The following is a 14,247-nucleotide window of genomic DNA, read 5'->3' as shown; positions in this document are numbered from 1 at the left end:
TATTTTCCTGGACATGTTCGGCTTTTTGGAAATTCCCCCCGGATGGGGATTAGAGGACCAAAAAGCCGGGCATGTCCGGGAAAAACCAGATTATGGTAACCCTAATGTCAGGGCCTAACTCCCATTGATTGGGATGTGAATTAGGTACCTAGGAGCTTTGAATATCCCATTATGTGGCTATCTGCATACCTTTCAAAATCTGCCCCATTTTCCATCCTTTGTATACCGATCAGATGCAGTCATAGAATATCAGGGTTGGAAGGGACCTCAGGTGATCATCTAGTCCAACCCATTGCTCAAAGCAAGACAAATCCCCAGATAGTTGTTTTTGTTTTGTTTTTTCACCCCAGTTCCCGAAATGGCCCCCCTCAAGGATTGAACTCACAACCCTGGGTTTAGCAGGTCAATGCCAAACCACTGAGCTATCCCACCGCCCCATGCAATGCATTGGGCATATGTGGCTGAAACCAGAATGAATCCTCTATGTATACAAATTGCAAAGGGGGAAAACAAATGGTTTCCTGGGCCTATAGTTAACAGTTCTGAATAGATGTCATAGCTAGAGCTAGGTACGGTACAGAGGAACTGCTGGTGATAGCTGGCATACTCACTTTCTGAGAGGGGAATATCAATGACTGTAACCTTACAGCTGCCTCCCTGGGGTCCAGCAGTGCCTGTGGGCACCAGTCTGAGAGAAGAATTGCTTAGAGGCAAAGTCAAAGACACTGAAGAAAGAAGCCATATATATATATATATATATATATATACACATACTCTGTCTGTGGGTAGTTCAGATGCCACTGCACGGATGAGCATAGTATAAGTGTTTAGAGGCAAAGAGAGGGAGAATAGCATCACAGAGACTGGCTCCCCTCTGTGGGCCAATGCTCACTTATATCCAGCTTCAGAAGATGCACCTCAGTCCCATTAAAAATGAGGATCCCAGTTCCCCCTTCTGTAGCCCAATAGTTCTGCTGTGAACAACATCACTGCAGTGATAGTTGCTAGGGCACTACTAACAATAAATAAATAAACAAGCATGCCACTGTGTGGTGTTAACACATGGGAGAGTCCCCCCAAGCTATGGTCCCCTCCAGGGTATAGAATTTATTCAGTCCAGTTGTTGTAGGCCAACTACAATTAGAACAAATTAAACAAATGCTGCTGATCTGTCTGGCTCACCTTCCCACCCCCTGCTTCTGCGAGAGCTGCCTATCTAATTTCAAACCTCTAAGTGACCTGAATTATTCTGATCCTGCGCATGGTTTCCTGTCTGCAGAAACTTAACTGCTGTGTGTTAATTAATTCAAAGCTAAGGTAGGGTTACCACTAGGTGACAACCTGGGATTAGGGGATCTTATTTCTAAAAGCTCCATCCTCTTAACAGAAAGCAGAATGCCAACAATGATCCAGAAAAGTAGGGTAGGTAGGGTTTTTGGGCCAGGGAGCAGGGCTCTACCAGCATGAAGGATAGGGGTATTTGCATTCTCTAAATGTCATGAGGACTACCCCAAAGGAAACTAACCAGCTTTTCCTGCCTATGATGTTAAAGTTATGTTATCAGCTTTGTGGGAGGCATTGGAAACAGACAGAGGCAATGTTTTCTAAGTAGGGCGACCAGACAGCAAATGTGAAAAATCGGGATGGGGGGTAATAGGAGCCTATATAAGAAAAAGACCCAAAAATCAGGACTGTCCCTATAAAATCGGGACATCTTGTCACCCTATTTCTAAGGGAGGATTTGAAATCGCCACCATTGCTGTCTGCCTGTTGCTCAGTCTGGCTGTAGAGATTCTGTCTCCAGTTATTTTAATCTTATACACTATTAAACTGAGTTTATCGATGATTCGGAAGGGTCCAATTCATCAGTTACACAGCCCATGTTCTGGTGATTTATACAACAACAACATAAATAACATTACTTGGTTTTTAACTTTCCAAGTATTCTCTCTCTGTTTTTTGTTAAAGTTTTACAAGACTCCCTGGAAACTAAACGCAAAATGGTACCGTGAAATGCGTGCCAATGATAGTGTCCAAAAGCTGATTACTGATGTCAAGGACAGTAAACCACACAGCCTTTGGATCAAAGGACTTGATTAGATTTGGCATTCTGGCCACTGTAGGGGCACAAGTGGGTGTGACCTGATTCAGGCGTCTATAATTTATTGTGAAATGCCAAGAACCATTTGGTTTCTTTACAGGCCAAATAGGAGAATTGGCAGTGGAAGTACATTTACGCAGCACTCCCTATGTCAATAAAGACTTGATAGTCTTTTCTATGTATGAGTTTGCTTGTTCTGGGTAAGGATATTGTTTTTGGGCTGATATATCTCCTCCTTTTACAACAATAGTGACTGCCATACATTAGCAAAGGCATCTACATGCTTGTGAAGGAACGCCTGTAACTCAGGTTGGTCTGGATGATTAGCCACTATTTTGTTTAAATCATACCCCTCAGGTTCAGAGTTCTCCACTGGAGATACCATGCCACACTTAGGCATGATTACTGTTGAGTCATCCTTTTCCTGTTCTACGGTAACACACAACAATTGGTCACCCAAATCAAGAACGCATCCCTGTTTGTATAGGAAATCCGTTTCAATAGGCAATTCCTTGGCTTTGCTAATTTTATCAATACAAAGGTATGAACCTTTCTTAGGTGACCTATCTGTACTTCAATGGGTACAGATTGGGAAGTGTGGTAACAACCTGATTACTTGCAAAAGTTGCAAGTGCTTTGAGGATCTAGGATCCTTAACATGGATAATACTAATTGCTGCCCCAGTATCTATAATAAAATTCCTGTGGCGGCTCCCTATCACTGCAGATACTGTGGGTCTCCCTCTTGCATCGCTGCCTAAAGGGGCTATGACTAATACTCGGGGCCAATTGGCATTATGCCAAGTAATTTGTAGAGTATGCAGACAAATATCTACAGATTTTCCTTCTATCTCTCCGGAGGCTGTCCACCGGAGAGAAGGAAATGGGTCAACTGAGGCCACTGGATGGTTCAAGGGTGCCGGGCCTTGACCTTCCATCATTAGCTCATTCACACGGGCTCGGAGTTTCCAAATATCCCATCATTGAGCCTTAAGCGTCTGCTTAAACGTCATTACAACTGAGTCCTCATCTTTGACTTGGGTCTCTGCAGGCGTGAATTGTTCTGTGCAGCATCTGAAAAGAAAGGAACACGGTCCCGGGCCCCTATATGGGATTCAAACGCATAACCCCTGTCGAGGGGCACACCCACTCAAAGGTCCAGGGTTACTACGTGGGTTAGGGTTATTTTGCCAACGATGGTACCTAGGGAATTTAGGAACACCTTGGCCTAACCCTGGGGGTTCCTCAATCCTCACAGTGCGATTAGCTTGTGGTTCCTGAAGTATTGCAACAGGAATACCCTGGGGGGTGTAGAGGGTTCACGAAATTTTAGGAACCTAGGCAATGTTAATGATTGCCCAAATGTTAATAAATGTCCACCCAAAGGGGCTGGATCTCCTGATCTATATGATGCCATGTAACCCTTGGTTGTTGTATCTCTGTTGTAACCTAGAGATTACTACATCACAGGCACTAGCTACCCATGTCACTTGTGACACCACATTTTTTAGTCCCTGAACAATTACATTTTCTAAAGGCACTCCATCTTTACTATCAGGGGCGGACACTAACAGAGGAGAGGATATTTCTCCCCTTTTGCTCTGCTCACCTCATCCTTTACTTCACTACTTGCTTCCTCTATGAGGACACTCAACTCCGCCTCCTGTGGTGCCACCCTGAGACTTCCTTTCTACCAGCAGACTGCTGGTAGCTTCTGCACTGCTAACTTCCTCTTTTGACTCTCCCGGTGGGTCCTCAGACCCAATCTTCAACTTCGCTCCTAAAGGTACTGTATCAGCCTGAGCTAACTCTCTTGCCCTACTTCTAGTAATTGGCCCTGCAGATTTTTTTTATCTCCGTCGGTTCCACCATGTGAATAGGGATGGGAACCGATTCTTTATCCTCCTTTAACACATCTTTTTCAACTCTCTAATTCTTTTTAACAGCCGACCACGGTCTGATTTATAGCCGTCCAGCGATTTTAAGCTGGCATCCAAAGTTTGCTGGGCTTTCCTGAGTAACTAATTTTTTTTTATTTAATTGCTTTCCCAATGAAGTATAAGCTACGAGCAGACATTTAACAGCTATTTTCTTCACCAGTTTAGCCTCTCTTTTTTTTCTGCTTCGTTTCTACATTAAATACATCATTTACAAAACTGCCTGGGTTACAATGCTTAGATATCATCTTGCTATTCCTTAGCTGTTCTAAATTTCCTCCATGTTCCTGAATGTATTTTCTGGCAAAGTTTTCTAAAGCCATACTGCGAGCAAGTCCAACAGACTCTACTCTTGCCCTTGCTCCACTCACCTTAACACATAACATAGAACTCATTTGAATTCTAACACTTCACTAGCTTATGTAATAAACTATCATGAACACTTTGTTGCTTTACTTTGTAACTGAAGGCGTCCCTTCACAGAAACAACAGGAAATAATACCCCAAACTGGTTTTCCACCTAGTTCAATAAGTCCCAAGTAAATGATAGAGGGGTTGGGGGCGCGTTCCCCTCTCTTCCCTTGATGGCTCGTAGCTGATCGAGAGGTCTTTTCCCTCTGTCGGGACCTGCCAAACAGCTGGGGAACTGAGGCAGATGGATCAGAGGTGCAGCCCGGGAGAGTTGTGGGGACTGAAGAACTATACAAGTTCTGAGTTATTGCGGCCTCTTGGCGGCAATTAATACATATATTTATCAACTCCCCCGCCACCACTTAGTGTGGGTCATCTGTCCCGATGCTACTGCTTATATCTTATTGGTACCATTTGTTACAACTTCAACCTCCAACAAAGCCCCATTAAATAATATCATTACTTTATCTTGCAAGATTAAATTCAAAACTTATAAGTTAAAACTTTAAGTTAAACGACAATACAGAATGGAAAAACTGGGCTTGCTGCCAAGCTGCAGCCACAGGAAATCAGGTTCTTGTGTTCTTAAGAGTGAGTTAGCAAGACACACAAAACTTGCTCTTCAACTCTCTGTAACTTTAACTCTTTACTTATGTCTCAGGTGAGATTCTCAGGGGTCTAAGGATGCCTGGAATCCCTGAAAAATCCTGTCACGCACTCCGAGACTCCTGGCTGGCTCAGCAGTCTGTAGCCTGATTTAGGATGTACTGATAATATTAATTTGGATAATATGGAAATTTAATGTATTAATTTAATTTTATTTGATTTTAATAATACTATTAATAATTATAATCATCAATATTAATTAGTATGGGTTTTAGGCTTGCCAATCTGTTTGATCAGAAGATAAAAGTTCTTGTCCTGAATCAGGCTCCACAAAATTTATAAAGGACCCTTGGGGGTATGACAGGAAGCTCACACTGAGACAGATATAGCCTTAAAGACTTTTTATTAAAATTAATAATAGTAAGTAAATGGTAAAATACCCAGAGTTACAAAGTTACAATTGCATTACTGCTATTCAAAAGATACATATGATAATATAGTATTATATGCAACAAAGCTTTGGTTAACATACTTACACCCTTCCTTGATAACCTGGTGGTAAGAGACACAGGAACAGCCTTGCGGTTCAGGTTTTTCAATTCTTGAGTGAGGGATGCAGTGCTTAGAAAATGCTAAGAGCTATCAAAACTAAATTAGGGTTTACTTGACTAACAAACTTAAATCAAAACCTAATAAACAAACTAAGAATAAAACTTAGGGAAACCAAGCTTAGCCTAGTTCCTTTGAAACTTAAAGTTTAAGAAGAACAAGTATAGCCTACTAATAATAGCAGTCATCGTAAACAGAGTGGAGGAAGTAAGTGAGAATAGAGTAAAGTGAGAATGGAGATGGAGTAAAGTGAGAAACGGAGTACTTTATTGAGGTGGGTTACCTCTTTTATAGGGCAAATGCCAGAAATCCTTCCTCTTATGTCCAGATTTCATTCCTCACCCACAGAAGTGTTCGAGTACACTTACACCACAAGAGACTGATGTGCGTACATACCTGTCATCAATACGCACATACATACTAGCCTATGGGGTATCTGTTAAGTTTGTGGGTACAACACTGAAAAAAACCCTATGCCATTCTCCATTGTCTATTGGTCTAAATAAAAGGGCATAGGTACTTTATCTATTTGGGTATAGGATAAACAAGATAAAGATTAACTTTGCTTTCTGAGTAAAAGGTCTTAATATAGATATTCTAACTTTGCTTTAGCTTACCATACAGGATATGTCCTGTAGGTCTCTTGCATTACAGACCAACTTATTTTTAATATACATTTATAAACCTACTTCAATAAACCAAATACTTAAACTATAAGAATATATATATATATATATATATATATATATATATATATATATATATATACACACACACACACACACACACACACACACACAAGCAAGTTCTGGCTGCTAGTTTTAAATTAAATGAATAGAAGGAGGGTTTATTAAAATATGGACAGATCTTCTGAATTTGGGCCTCCATCTTCCAAAGGTCTGGCAGGGACCGAGAATGCTGCTGTCTGTATATGGTAAGTCTACACTGCAAAAAAAACAAAAAACCCACAGAAGCAAGTTGCCAGGCTGGGACAACTGACTCAGGTTTGCTCTTTGAGGCTAAAAATTGCAGGGTAGCCATTCCCATGCTCAGACCCACCCCACTCACTGGCTTTCAGAACCCAGCTCCAGCATAGTACAAGTCTACACTGCTCTTTTTAGCCTTGTAGCATGAGCCCTGGGAGCCCAAGTCAGTTAACCTGGTGTGGCAGAGTGCTGAGACCTGACAGGTGGGTTCACCCTCTGATCAGGGTAGCCTCAATTAGTTCTCCCAGTGAGGGCTGATTGAATAATTAGGTAATCAGAAGGAGAGGATGGGGAGGTAATGAACTAATTAGCCCTCAGCTGGCTAACCTGATAAAAACCAGGAAGGCAGTATTATGGGGGAGGACAGGGCTATCTGAGTCTAGAATGAAAGAGCTTCCCTAGGGAGATCTCTTTTCTACCAGGGCCCTAGTAAAAAGGGGGTGAAAGATGCATGGATGTAAAACTGTGATGTTGCACTATACTGGTGGTGGTAGAAGGGTTTAGAATAAAATACAAACTGAACTCTTAAAAAAAAGTGGGTCTGAGCAGTCTCTGGGGCATCTGAGAACAGGGACAGAGCATTGCCTGGTCAAACCCAGGCTCTGAGACTCTGGGTTGTTTTGGAGGGGTTTTTTTTGTTATGTAGACATACCCATAGTCCAGTATTCTGCATTAAACAGTTCTTCAGGCCCCAGATACACCAGGTCAATTGGGCTGGATCCAAATGTCATTGAAGCAGATGAAAAGACTCCCACTGACTTTGGTTCTGGCCATTATGAGTTGGGGGGGAAGCTCCTTCCTCAATTCCCACAGCAGGCTATCAGCTTATACCGTGCAGCATATGCTGTGGAATAACCACTGGGCATGTATAAATGCTACTAAGCTCTCTCTGGTTCTTCCCAGCTTCCACTATATCCTTACTGTTTATCCCACACACCCAAAACACAATCCTCTACAGCAGCATTAACTCACAGCGTCACTTTTGAATGGGAAAGTTCCTGGAATCTTGTATTCAGTCAGGGCGCTTCAGTGCCAAACAGAACGTTGACCAAAAAAAATGGAAGGAGCTCAGAGAAGAGCTCCAGAAATGATTAGGAAAGTTGAATGAGGAAAGATTTAAAAAGTTAGGAAGTTATGACTTGTCTAAACAACAGCTAAATGGTGGGGAAACGTGGCAAATGTCTATAGCTACTGGAAAGGTGTAAACACTCTAGAGGGAAAGGTATTCTTTACAGTGATCTACAGAGCTCTTTTTCAGCCCTCCCAAGGAAGATAGAAGTGCAAGCAAATATAATTTTATATATTTTATATGTGGTACTTAAAATGATGTCAATATACAAGTAAATGGTGTTGCCCTTGACTTCGTGGCAAGTTGCCCATGGGTCCCGATGGTGTCGCAAAAGGTACAGTGGTGTATAAAAAGATATGGTAAAAGCAACGACTGTTGTTCAGCCTCCCTGAAATCCTGTGGGTGTGTTAATCATTGCGATCTCTACGGGGCCTTTTAGTAGACTTGTTCATCTTTTTTCCTTCTTTTGTCAACAATGCCGCCGAAGCAGCAGGTGTGGCACTTCAAAAAGAAGCCAATTAGCTGTGAATTCTAAGGTCACAAAGTCAGCTGTGGCATACACACCACCAGGTAATTGAAAAGGTTTCCATTTATCTCCATCACCAGATCACGGAAAAATTAGTGACTCATTTGTTATTGCAAACATAGGCAGTAAACAACTTCAAGGGATGCTTAGAGCTTCCTGCCCCAGCTTTCTATATAGGGGAAGTATCTAGTACATTCCAGGCAGGCAAAGAAATGCAGTTCAGGATTTTGTCTTCCCAGGGGCTCTAACCAGACTGGATTCCATGAGGACATAAAAAAATCCAGTCCAACTTCCTCTACTATTTATGTCAAATGGATGAACTGACTGAGAAAATTCCCTTTCAGTGTCTGACATGAGTGCACGGCTTGCTCACTGGGATTTTTCACCGGCCACATGCAAATCCTGCACTGGATTGTAATGCCTCTTAGGAAGTGGATGGGGTTAGATAGTGGCCCTGGGAAGAGAAGCTCCAAGGAGTGTAGGAGTTGCCATAGTAGATCAGATCATACTTCCACATCTCCTTCCATCCCGAGGCAGGTTTTCATTTTTTCCTTTAAAACAGAAATAACAACAAAAGCAAATTTAACAAATCTTGCCATGTCTTTCCTGGAAATCACAATTGTAAACGGCACCATCACCATGTCTTGCTCTCAAGGGTTGGTAGTGGAATGACCTCCGGTCACCAAAACTGTGACACTGATGTTAAAACATAAGAACCTTTTGCTTTTGTCCTGATAGGGATAAAGTGCTGAGACCAGGACTGGATGTAAGATGCACAGATTCATAGAGTTTAAGGCCAGAAGGTACCATTAGTTCACTTAGTCTGACAACCTGTATAACACAGGCTACAGAATTTTACCCAGTTACACTGTATTGAGCCCAATAACTTATGTTTGGCTAAACATCTTCCAGAAAGGCATCTGGTCTTGATTTGAAGACTTTCAAGAGATGGAGAATCCACCACTTCCCTTCAGAGTTTGTTCCAAATTTGTCTTATTTCTAATTTCAATGTGTCTGGCTTCTGCTTCCAGCCATGGGTTCTTATTATTTCTTTCTCTGCTCAATAAGGGTCAAACCACTTAGGCAGCTACCGAGGGCGGTGACTTTTTAGGGATAGCTCCAGCCCACAACTTTCCTCCCCATCCAGGGGAGTGGGAAAGTCTTCCCCTTTAGGGATGATCCCAGCACTATGTCTACACTGCACCTAAAGCATTGAAATGTCTAGCTCCAATCCTGGCCTAGCCGGTCAGGTGGAATAATTGTCATGAGAGCAACATTTCATACCGTTCAGATGAGGGACACAACCTCCAAAGTAAAAGTCAACTTTATTCTCATATAAAGTAAGAACATGAACAGTCTGTTTAAGCACATCATTTGGTCAGATGTTATCAAGACATAATCCCACACAGTGAGCATGCCCTGACCACCATGTTTTAAACCTGGCATCCCAGAAGATCACAATTCTACTGGACTTTTGTTACAGAGCATAGATGTCAGGGGCACATGGGGTTGATGGCGGGGGGGAAATATGCAGTTCATTAATTCACATTTGGTTTTAATGTGGACATCTGGACAACCCAGGTCATTGAATTAGCTGCTTTCAGCCTTCCATTTTCCAGCACATCAGATAGATTTGTAAAGGGAAAACTTGTTAAACGATCTTTATTGTCAATGCACAAAAGTGGCATCAGACAGAGTCAAAAGGTGTTTGTGCGTGATGCAGGAACCCTGCAGATGTTTGGAAAGTAGGCACTTCTGAATATATCTGAGCAGCTCTGAAGGCATTTGTGCATGGGACATCAGATTTTCTCACGAGCACCAAGTGAACTTTCGCTGCTTCCCACATCTATATCTCTTTCAGATCATTTGGAGATTTCACCAACTTCCCCTTCCCCAGTACTCAAATGTTATTTTTGATGATTCTGGATAATTTGGTCTCATGCTTGTCAGGGAGGGGCCTGAACCTAGACCCAACATCTAAACACCCCCAAAATGTTGTGAGAGTTCAGTTCATCATTAGGATCTGAATCCAGGTTTTGCTGCAGTAGGGTCATCTCTAATATATAATATAATGGTTGGTTGCTGTCAGAACCATTACACAAGCAAGGAGAGAGACTTGGGGCCTGATCCAAAACCCACTCAAATCAAAGCAAAGATTGAGTTCAAAGAGCTTTGGTTCATGACCTCAGGGCCGCCCGAGGGGGGCAAGTGGGGCAATTTGCCCCGGGTCCCACAGGGGCCCCCACGAGAATATAGTATTCTATAGTATTGCAACTTTTTTTTATGGAAGGGGCCCCCAAAATTGCTTTGCCCCAGGCCCCCTGAATCCTCTGGGTGGCCCTGCATGACCTTGACAGATTAAGGCAATTTACCTTTAGTCCGTTTAGACTGGATGCAACAAAACAAAACAGCTTTACAGCCTTTTCCTCCTGGGCCAGAGGTAGATCCAGCTGTTAAATTTTAAGATTCTGGTTCCAGTTGGCTTTTCTTTCTTTAAACAGCAGCTGAATCTTGATTCAAACTTTGCAGCTGTCCTCCATCAAAGGCCATCCCAAACCTCTGATCCAAACCCCCGCCCCAAACTTTGGAGATAGTCCAATCAAGTTCCAAAACGTAGTGGATCAGGCCCCTCTCTAATTATTAGATATTCAAATATTGTTTCTGAACATGGGGCTGGGGGGGTTCTATGCCCCAATACTGGAAACATAGAGAAGAGATGTTGGGTTTTTTTTTCTGAGTGTGAGGGATGAGGCCACTTGCCAACAGAGGAAAGAAAGAAAGAGAGAAAGAAAGAAAAAGAAACTTAGTTGTGGCTTCACTCTAACCCACCACATCCTTTTTTCTCCCAACATGTCACAGTGATAGGTCGACAAACTTGTGAGTCCTAAAGTAAACATGATGACCAAAGTCCTCTCTTCTGGAGGCAATTAGATACAAGATGGTGAGGAATCTCCCCACTTCAAGGCAATGCCTTCTGGCCATGACCAGTATCCACTGGGAGACCCAAAGGGTTCTACATATGGAGCCAGCTGAGTGGTTTGGGCCGAAGCAGGCTGTCTTGTAAATGTTTAAGCTACAGAGAGCCTACCCCCAAAATACATTATAAATCAGTTCACGTGGTTGGGGCAGGGGAGTAAGATTTGAGGCTCGGCCATTGAATGCTAGTCACATCTCTGGTTTGGAACCCTGACTGCAAATGAAAAGATTCTCTCATGCCACAAGGTGTGTCCCTTCCTTTGCATGTGCCAGTGGAGGAGAGACACACGGGAGCAGGACTTTACCAATTCACAGAGTCCTCCATCCAGTGGCTGGACCTGCTATGTGTATATTCTGTATCCTACCTATGACTGAGACCCCACAGGGGACCCTCCAGGTCTGTGGACAATCTCATGGGGACGGGCTCTCTCAGCATGTGCTGTTGTGGTTGGAAAAACTCTGAGGATGGCTCGCCTGGTGGCATTTTGACATTTCTAGTCCCGGCGAGCAGAAGTGAAGTAAACATTTCAGAACCTCAAAAAGCTCATTTCAGATTTGTTTCTAAAACGGGGATATTTTAGGGGCAGGGAGATGGATTTTATTTGATCCTCACAGACTCATCCATCTCTAATGATAAAATCCCTTTCTGCCTCATATCTCTGTTAGGGACCAAATTTATGAGGTGCAGAGCAGCTTCAGCTCCCACTGACCTTACTGGTCCTTTGATGGAAGAAGGGGCAGGTATTCTGGGTAGAACTTTAACTCAAGATCCTATGGGGGGAATTTGCTCATACCACCCTCCAGCAGTTGGGATTTGCTTTAATCTCTTTAGTTTGACGTCATACCCAGTATTCCCAATATTCCTCAAAAGCCAGGAGGACCATATAGTAAGGGTACAACACTGTTCTCTGAGACTCTGCGGTGTCTTCTTGGGGTTGCTGGAAACATCCCTTCCTGAGAGTGAAGGAAGTAGACAGAGAGTGTCTGAACCACTGATTTTTTTAACACCTTAATGGATTCCTGTAAAGTATATAAAATTATTTTTAAATTAAGTTTAACGTCTGAAAGGGGAATCATCTGAGTAATTACTGTATGCTTGAGGAGACACACTGGTTTTTTGTTCTTTTCCCTCTGTTGTTCAACACAATAAACAGATGCCCAAATCCCTTGTGGCGCCGCTGAGCCCTCACTAATTGCTCTAGATTACAGCCCTGTTGGCACTTGTTCTGCAGAATTGTGGATAGAGCCCAAGCCTTCTTTGCTCCTGTTTTGTTCTGAACACGCGGATCTGGGTCTCCTGAAACTATCTGTCTATTTTCCAAAGAGCAAAACTAATTTTGTTGTTGTTAACTAACAGCCTCTTCAGCCTTTGTGTGTCTATGGAGCTGATTGAATACCCATGAAACTCAGCAGGGGTCTTTCCACGAACTCCTCCAGGGGTCCTACGTTTGCTGGGGTTGGGGCAGGAGGGAGCGGTTTTTCAGTCACACCATGGTGCTGATGGTGGAGGACTCTTCTGACTTCCTCTGCTTGCTGGGCAAGGACTTCAGGTACTCAAGGTGCCGACGGGCATCTTCTTGGTTCTGCCGGACATAGTAGACCAGGTACGAGATCACCATGGCGAACCAGCCGAACATGGTGACCAGCATGGCTATGTCCGTGGTCTTTTTGTAAACGCTGCAGAAGTCCATGTCTGTGACCACTTGGAGGAAGGGCTTGCCAACGTGCTCCTCCTTAGCAGAGGAGTCGCAGACGATGCTCCCAGAGGACCCAGCAACCAGGTCCACTGTCCTGATCAGCTCCTGGAGCCTGCAGTCGCACAGCCAAGGGTTGCTGGAGAGATTGACCTTGGCCTTCAGATTGCTAAAGACATCCTTATTGACTGACACCAGCTTGTTTGAGGACAAATCCAGGGAATGCAAGTGCTCCGACAAGCCCCGGAAAGCCCCACTTTCTATCCTGATGATGGCATTGTGAGACAGATCCAGCTCCAGCAGGACCGGCAAGTTCCGAAAGGCGTCAACGGGGAGGAAGGCAATCTGGTTGAAATCCAGGTAGAGCTTGTTAGTGTCGTTGGGTATGTCCTTAGGGACCTCTGTGAGTTGAGCGTTGCTGCACCGGAAGGTTTTGTAACCGTCCTCTTCTGCGTGGTAGCAGCCCTTGGGAAAGGTAGTGGCCGAATGGAAACAAAAGGTCATCAGAACAAAGCTCTGGAGCAGCAGCCACATGGTAACCGAGTGGCGGAGGAACCAGTCTACTAGAGGCATGGTGGGGTGTCTGCATAATCACATGGCCACTTGCTTATCAGCTGTGTCTCTCTCTCAAGCGGGCCGCTGGATTCATCGTATCTGAGTAAGAGATAGCAAGGGGAAAATATAAAACATGCTAGGCAGGGAGAAACAGTGTGGCTTTTATGTGATCCCAGTCCTTTATTCTCTCCAACTGGTGTCTCATAACAGCACCCACCACTGTAGTACCCAAGCACCCCTTCCTGTTACACAACAGATTAATTATGGCTTCCGACATGGAGATCTGTCCTTGACACATCAGAAGTGTCCAGGCCCAGAACTCGAGCCACTGAAAAAGTAGCGTGTGCATGTATTGTAGGGCATGGCTCTCCAACCTGGATCTGTGGTCTGCATTTCCAAGCCCTTTACCTGAATAACAGCCACACCCAGCAACTTCTGTCTGGAGATCCCCATCTCACCGAAGCACAGAGAAGTGACGCGACTTGCCCAAGATCATATTTATTATTATCGATGTGTATTACTGTGATGCTGAGCAGTCTCAGTCGCTGGCCCAGACCCCCTTGTGCTAGGCATTGTACAAACATACAACAAAAGGACAGTCCTGGCCCGCAAAAGGCAGATGAGTGGCAGAGCTGACTCTAGAAGCTAAGGTCGTCTTGCCCTCCTAGTCCCATGCCCTATCCACAGAACCAGGTCAGAACTGGGACATCCTAGCAGGTTGCCGTGGAAATGACAGTGATGCCTGGGAGCAGAGAGAGGCAGGAGAATCAGGGCTGTT

General features: G+C 43.9%; 1 protein-coding gene across 1 annotated transcript; it reads right to left on the bottom strand.

Moving 5' to 3' along the window:
* Positions 1–12,704: 12,704 nt before the first annotated feature.
* On the bottom strand, positions 12,705–13,487 carry LRRC3C (leucine rich repeat containing 3C). Its single transcript, XM_065422789.1, has one exon. The coding sequence runs from the start codon at positions 13,485–13,487 to the stop codon at positions 12,705–12,707; it is 783 nt and encodes a 260-aa protein (XP_065278861.1).
* Positions 13,488–14,247: the final 760 nt, after the last annotated feature.

Source organism: Emys orbicularis, chromosome 25, assembly GCF_028017835.1.
Source record: "Emys orbicularis isolate rEmyOrb1 chromosome 25, rEmyOrb1.hap1, whole genome shotgun sequence".
Lineage (NCBI taxonomy): Eukaryota > Metazoa > Chordata > Testudines > Emydidae > Emys > Emys orbicularis.
Note: the sequence above shows the minus strand (reverse complement) of the source record. Positions and strands in the feature narration are given on the sequence as shown.